The 7,930-nt window shown below is 40.9% G+C and overlaps 1 protein-coding gene across 4 annotated transcripts in view; it reads right to left on the reverse strand.

Moving 5' to 3' along the window:
* The window catches only part of stard13b (StAR related lipid transfer domain containing 13b), a 63,275-nt gene that overhangs the window by 53,285 nt on the left and 2,060 nt on the right, over positions 1-7,930 (reverse strand). For 3 of the 4 annotated variants that reach the window (XM_080288894.1, XM_026193281.2, XM_080288893.1), the window contains 3 exons: positions 6,716-7,731; positions 1,555-1,698; positions 254-403 (listed from right to left, as the gene is read on the reverse strand). In XM_080288894.1, the coding sequence (XP_080145020.1) occupies positions 254-403; positions 1,555-1,698; positions 6,716-7,615 (1,194 nt within the window). In that variant the 5' untranslated portion in view covers positions 7,616-7,731. Of the gene's footprint in view, positions 1-253; positions 404-1,554; positions 1,699-6,715; positions 7,732-7,930 lie in introns of those variants that run through there. The other variant, XM_026193284.2, reaches the window with a different exon arrangement.

Consider the following 7,930-nt stretch of genomic DNA (forward strand, 5'->3'; position numbering starts at 1 on the left):
TTAGAAGGAAGAAGAAAGAAAAGAATTCTTAGCTACTTTAAATTAACAGGCAGTCCATTGAGTAATGCCCATTGGCAGTCACCCAAATATGCTGTAATAAAAATCCAGAAACTTAAATCTTAGGCTGGATCTACCAAATTAATTGAGAACAACAGCAGAGTTTGCATATCCTGTACTGCACACTATAAGCTCTTATTGGCTTAGAGAAACTGACTGATCCCTGCAGGAAGCTGAGGTTCTTAGAAAAACTTACCGTCTTCTTGGTTCTTGCTCTGGTTCCCATTGAGGAGCTGCGAGGTGTAGAAAACCAGTCTCTGTTCTGACATTCTTCTCTTTCTGGTCTATGGAGAACTTGGTCGTTCAGGGTTCGTTTTAACGTGGGCTTTGGAAGCGCACCACCCCACTGCAACAACATCACAACAGCAAACTGTCAACAACACTGTTTGGTCAAACAGAAAAGGACAGGATGGGCTCAACAGTGGCCAGGGGAAAAGAAAACAAGAGGCTGAGGTCGGCGTCTGGGGAAGTGAAATCTCCACTCTCAAATCAGCTTGACAGAAGCACACAAAGGAGCCTGTATGTGTGCATCTTCCTTTGAGAAGACAGAGAGTATGACCTTGTCAAATGTCCCAGTAAAGATGTCTTGTCTTCTTGCCCAGTTGCCTGTCATTAGTTAAAGCAAGTAATAGTGAATGCCTGGGATGGTTATGCAGATGCCTGTGAGGCATGTAAGCCTCTCTCAGCCATTCCTAATGGACCAAATCATACAAACTCCCTTCCAACACAACAGCTCTTCTGTGCAGTACATACATATGGAGCTTAAAAGAGCACTTTTGTTCATGAATGCAAACTCTTGTGGGATATTCCATGAAACACGCCACCATGAGAAGGGCCCTTTTTAGAAAACAGTGGTATGGTCGCAGTTGTAATGGCAAAAGTACAATAGCAGTCTGTTCCTGCTGCACCACTCTGACCAGGCTAAAGCACTGTAGATTCCAGTATCACATCTAAGTGCCGCAGACCTACATGATTACACAGACTAAGAGGCACACAGATACTTCTAGACAGCGTGACAAAGCCCATAGTGTCACAGACTTTATTACCATATCTCACAAACCTTGCAGCACACTATACCTCCCTCCACATACTGGGTTTATGGGTTGTTCCTGCCTTATTTGAGAGCTTGTCTATATCCTCACCTAATGTGTAGCTCTTTAAATATATGGACCAGGACATAAAAAATTGAACACCTGTTACTTACAGGTCCAAATAATCCACTGGGATTTTCTCAGAGAGCAAACTAAATTGATTTAGGAAAGTTTAAAAAGTGTGACCAAGTATGCGGCATGCGCTTCCCAGGAATGCAGACATACCACACCAAAGTGGCTGTAACACTTCACATATCATAAGGTACTGAAAGTGGAAGTGCTGCACCCCGCGTGCTGCTTTATAACACATTCAGTGACACGTACTATTAATTCTGCACGAGTATCAAAATACAAAACTCATTGCTAATTATAGCTATGATATCAAGCTGTGTGAACAGACACCAACCTGTTTCTTGCGGGTGGTGCAGGGCGTGTCTGAGGGGGACGAGCTTGCACTCAGAGCCTCCTCTATGTCCAGATTAAGCTGGTCTAGTTTCTTCATTAGCTGACTTATTGACTCCGACCAGGGTGACTGGACCTGTGGAGACTCCTGTGAGTAATCAAGCACTCAGGTAAGAGTCAACAAGCAAACAATGCCATTATATAGTATTCAGCCAAAAATTGAGTCAATACAGGGACACTTTTTAGTACTGTCTAATTAAAACTATCAAGGGGTGTTTTATTCTGCAAAAAATTGGGCATTTTAAATTGTCACCTTTACTATCTTAATTATTGCTGATGTATTATAATAGACTTTTCACAGTTTTCAGAAAACATCTGTATCTTATTTTTTGCAAGTTTTAACTGTCAAATAAATCGCATAGACTAATCACATCATCAAAATCAAAAGTCGTCATCAAAACTGCAATGGAAGTAATCCAAATGAGGGTGACTGGTTAGTCAAATTTGACACATGCAAGCTTCCAGGTAACATCTGTCAATTTACCACATCCCCATAGGCTCAAAAAGTTACAGACAAACCCCCCAAAATGTTCTTGTAAATTGCAGATGCAGAGATCAGAGGTCTGCCTTGCTGCCATGCATGCATGAAATGTGATATCCTCAGGGTGAAAGAGCAGACGAGGAGGTTCCAGACATGTGTGCCATACAGAGCATGATGGAATACCCCGCACTGGCTTTCACCACTCCCCAGACACACAGTGCGTATATAAATAGACCATCTTTACGCAGACAGGAGCTGTGTCGGTGCTTCTGGAGGTCCATCCTCATTAATCAGCTGGATACACTTCAGTCACCAAAGCATAAATTATCATTGCTGTTCTGTAATCTGAGTAGAATGTCAGCCTGACAGAAAGGACAGATATCACTGTGTGTTTTCCTTGTGTAGCCCTGGGAAAGATCAAATCCAACAGCACCCGTGTGTACCTTTTTCAAGAACCTGAGTATGAAATCCTGGGTTTTCTGGAGGATTTATCACAGTAGTAACAGTTTTAAGGGAGCTCCTCCAGGTATTCCATACACTGCAGAGTAAGTATGTTAAAATTGTATTCCAGGACAAAGAGCTGGACATTTAGTAAACAGAAGTTTGAGTTCAGATCAGCAAAGGTTCACTCGTGGTTTATCCAGTAGAGCTTCTGTGTTCATGTTTTTGTATGAGGTAGATGCACCAAGGCCATTCTGAATCGTTGTCTGTGACGTCTTCAAGTTTGCACGGAGTTGTCATATCAGTTCCTTCCCAGCTACTTTGTTGCTAAAATGTGGATTTTTGAGTAAAAACAAAAGATAAGAGTGTGTAACAATCGTGACTCCAGGCTTTTAAACGTTTCCTCGAAATCCCAGATAGTTACAGAAAGTAATGCCTGGGTGTTTCTTTTCCTCAGTGAATGTTGATCGACTCCAATTTCCTGTTAAACTCAGAGGCAGTGATCATCAACCACCTCCGTAAAACCAATACGTAATTTCCTAGAATTTTAACTAAAACCCATGCCTGAGCCTTCTGTAATCAAGTCATTTTCTCCAACATTAGAGCTTACTTTTCCGAATGAATGCTCTGTTGGGGAGTTCCTGACAATGCCTTGGAAAAGTGTACCTTTCCAGTCGGAAGGTCATTATTTTCAAATGTTTGGAAACAAAAAAGGAAAATCTAATGAAAAGTAAGAATAAATACAAGCTATCCTATCTACTTTAAAGTAACTTTCTTACTAATAAATACCTCCATTTCAGAGAAATAAACTCAAACAATCCCTGGTTACATGGAGCTCTACAAATGTTGTGACATTGAGGCAAGTAATAATAACACTAATAGCAGTAGGAGTAATATTTGTACTAATAGTAATATCCCTTTTTACTTAATATTTTTATCCCTTTTTATTTAATATCATCAGCTTTCTTAAAGCTGTAAATCACTCTCAATGTAGCAAAACATTTAAATAATATTACAAACTTATTTTGCATTCTTTCTAAAATTTGATGAGCTGGAGGAGACACCAGGCACACTTTTCAGCCGGCTGATCAGCCATGGTTAGCTGACTGACCCAGCACTGGGAGAAAGTGCTTCCTTTCACTCAATCCCAGAGGAATGACCTAAATCTGGCCAATCCCCTGCTGACCTCTAAGGCCTGAAGGGTCTTGAGGGGTCACCAAAGAGGAAAAAATAAAGCTTCCTTTCTCTGCTAGGTCTGCTTTTCAAGACTGATCAGGGAATGTAAAAGGTTTGACATTGGATCAGAATGTTTAGACAGCCCAATCCTCTCTGTCTGCTTAACAAATACAAGGAATTTTCACTTATTGTGAACAGAAACCAGACAGCACAAACTCTGCCCTGTGGTGGATAAACTTGTGGCCACTGCTAATAAGTGAAATGAGAATGATAACAATGATTCTGTGCCTGAGCTTTTTTTATTTTACATGTAAGCTTCATCAGGATATTCAAAATGAAAGAATACACACTTATTCCCAAAAAAGAATCCTCCTACACGCTCAGTGTTTCTGTTTCGGCTTCTGTTTGTGTCTGTCTGAGGTATTCTGCAGATTGAAAACAAGATATTTTCCTGTTTGTGTTTATGAAAAACAGTCATGGAAGGAAAAAGTTGTTCAGCTGCTCAGTGTATGTTTGTCTGTGGCTATTTGAACTCTTTTGATGAAGAGTCAAAAAGCCAAAATAGTCATTTTAAAGATATTGGTGATCAATTCTAGGCCAAATGACTGAAAATACTGAAGGAACGGAAGCTGGAGATCTTGTGAGGTAATTGACCCTGGGTATCAGACAAACACAAACGCAAGAGCCAGATGCCTCATTCTGGAACAAGCTTGAGCCAAATCTGTAACACACTCACACTGCATCTTTTTAGTGACATCCCCACAAGGTGCTCCTCAGGAATGTGGGCACTTCTACTTGGAATGAGACAAATTCCAGTGAGGACTTGACAGTCAAGTGAGACACTACCCTTGATTCATCTCGTCATGCCTTTACCCTCAATCCTGCCCTGGCAATTGTGTGAAGCCTCTACACCATAGCAACTGCGCTGGTATGAGTCAATCCTTTAGATAAATGCATCAATACTATCATCTGGGGACAACAAGATGTGAGCTGACTATAACTTTATCAGCGCAAATTGGCCACATTGTAAACCCCAACATACTGGCTTTGACATGGAAATGAGGAGTTAAGTGTGTGAGATCTGGGCTGGCTGCCTAGTCTACGCCACCCACAGAGAGTGCCAGAGATCACCATGGAGGTATCCAAATGTAGCAGCCGGTCATGCGAAAGGGCAACGGCTACCTGGCTGCTTGGAGAAATAAATTACATTCCTACTACCCTGTGTTGCAAAAATACCCCATGAACACAGCCACAGCCATATCTGTAGAGCTGGAAAGATAGTTTAAGAAGTGCATTCTTTTACTTACATTTGAGCCAAAATCAGCTGAAGTAAAGAGTTGTGAAGATACCACAGAGTGTTAACTTTATGCAAATGGTGCCCTCATATGGTTCATGTTAACTACTGCAACTGTGTGCTATTTCAGAAATAATCTTTCACATCCAGAGACTTTAAAGAAAGATATGCACACTACCACAGTCAAAACAAACTGGACTGTGCAGCTCTAGTGTTCTGCAATTACATATTTAAATTATTCAATCAGAGGTCTGGAGCCAACCCAGAAAAGGGAAAAAAAAAAAACCCAGACAGGATGAGGCTGAGAGATGAAGCAAATAACAATAACTACAAGATAAGTAATTAATTAGTTAACTAATTTATATTGCTACGCTGATGTTTGCTACTTTTTATTTTACTTTATTTTACTTGTGTATTCATTTATTGGTATATTTTCCATAGCCCTACTGGCTCCCCCTTCTAATAACACACTATGAGACTCAAGCATGCTCACAGAAACATAAAGTTGTCCGCACACTAGTTCCTTAAAACTTCACAAACAACTTTTACATGCCTTGCCTGGCTTACAGTAACCCTCACATAACAGCCTGCCTGCCATAAGATGACACGGTTTGTCGTGTGACAGCACAAGAAACATTTGTTGCTGTCCTTTAATAATATTTACAACAGACTCCCTGGATTCCCTGCATTCCTCAACTCCTCTCCAAAACAACCTATTCAGGGCAGAGTATCATTCTCCACATAAAGCTGGCATTACGACATCTTCCCCAACCAACAGACAGAGAAGTCGACATGCGCTTTACTCTGCCCTGCTCGACTGTTAAAAAAAAAAAAGACAGTTATGTGCAATTGGATACAACCTCCTCAGCTGTAGCGGAACACATATTTAATGGATTATAAGACGAATGTGCATATAAGATTTTAAAAGGGCAATAAAGATTAGTGATTGCCTTCGATAAAGATGGGGCAGAAAGCTCAGTAATGGGCAGCTAAGTTCGGTGCCAATACGCCTACTGAAATGTTGCTGCCTTCTGATGGAGTGCAAGGAAACAGAACTGCAAACAGCTTTGTACATCAGTACCAATGTGGAGTCTATGTACTCCCACACACTTATAGCAACTCTGTTTTAGCTCTCAGTGTCAACCTTTCCTTTTCTAAAGAAAACAGAAAAATCATGAATTCAGACACTGAACTGTACCTATGTTATCAGTATATCCGTTTCCCTCTTCTTAGGATATCATGCTCTAAAACACTTTATTTTATTTGCCTCCAAGAAATCTTGTGTGAATTTATGACAGAATTCACCGGTTTTAGCACACGTGGGAAAACATTTCACATGTGCTAAATTCAAGTGCAGGGTCTTCTTACATTATGTCTTGTATTGAGATATTTCATATGTTAAATATATAGTTTTTTTTTGGGGGGGGGGGGGGGGGGGTTTGTAGGGGGACATCTAAAATAAATATCACGTGTCATTTATGAGTGCTGTGAGCGCTGCCTTATGTGGCAGGAATAAACAGTTCTGTGGCAGCATTTAGTGATGAATCTACTGTTGTAGATTTCCACTTCATTACGTTTCTTTTCTGTTGCTAAGTAAGCAGATATTTTATTTGTGAAATTGTGCATCTAAAAATAACTTCTATTTTCATGGCAAGGGGTTATTAATTGATTAATACTAAAATTGAAGGGAAAAGAGAATATTTTAAAGCATACCTTCTCACTGCTGGTTTCCCCCTCTGCTTCATAACCACAGCTTCTCAGTGTGTGATCATTTCCTGCTCGTGAGCTCGTGCAAAGTTTCTTTTTCTCTTTGCCTGCGTTCCTCTGTCTATGATGGACAAGGAGATCTTGACCGTGAGGTAGCTCTGGGAACACATCGTCATCGTCGTCGTCGTCATTGTCGCCGTCGTGATGACCATCATCGTCCTGCTCACCTTCCTGTGATGAGCCTCCGTCGTCAGAGCTCTCATTTACAAAAGCATAGCCGTTGCCTGTCGGAGGGCAGGTGTAGTCTGAGAAGGTAATGGAGCTCTGTTTGTGTTTCACAATGTGTGGCAAATCCAGGACTCTCAAGCCACATTCGGGAATAACTGCAGGGACCTCAGTGGCAGGAATGGAGTTCCGATTAAGGGCGACTAGGTCAAAGTTTTTGCGGTCTATTTTCAAATATTCACAGGTAAAATCCAGCGTCTCATCAGGATGATTCTGCACAGCTTTGCTTGACTGGTCTTCTGATTCAGGAGGAGGAGGTGAAAAGTTACCACAGCAGCTCTGATTAGTCCTGAGTGAAATAAGTTTCGATTCAAGAAGCTGAGCTGAGTTCAGAGATGCTTCCCTAGGGATGACTGACTTTTCTTCAGTCTCCAGAAAGCACACAGTCTTCTGAACAGCACAAACAAAAGCCTTTTCATTTGTGGTTATATCTCCACTTCGCTCTAAGAGTGAGCTTTGGGCTTTAGAACAAAAATCATCTCCTCTGCGCTCCAGTGAGTCATTAGTTGAGATAGCAGCATATTCTCTAGGTGAGTCTTTTGTGAGAAAGGTCACTTTGTGCAATCCTAAAACTGTCCAAGACTGATGATTCTCCAAATTCACCTCCGATGTGACCTCCATTTTTGTTGTATTTTATAGTATTTCATAATTCAAAGCATAAATCCACAAGTACTTGAGCTTGATATATCGGACGGCCATTTTTCATGCAAGACTCTCAAACTGTGAGGCAAATGAACCTGAAACAAACAGACAGATCATTTGTAATTCATGTGAAAAAGAACAAGAAGATCACAGCTCACAGCACACGTAAAACGAGATGATACATACTTGAGATGTTTACGTATGTCTCTGTGTCCTGTAATTACCACAGCCTCACTATACCCTGTACATGTGTAATATAAAGCCTCTAAATCTAGCTTTGAACGGCTCTGAGTA

This window comes from Astatotilapia calliptera, chromosome 14, assembly GCF_964374335.1.
Source record: "Astatotilapia calliptera chromosome 14, fAstCal68.1, whole genome shotgun sequence".
Classification (NCBI taxonomy): domain Eukaryota; kingdom Metazoa; phylum Chordata; class Actinopteri; order Cichliformes; family Cichlidae; genus Astatotilapia; species Astatotilapia calliptera.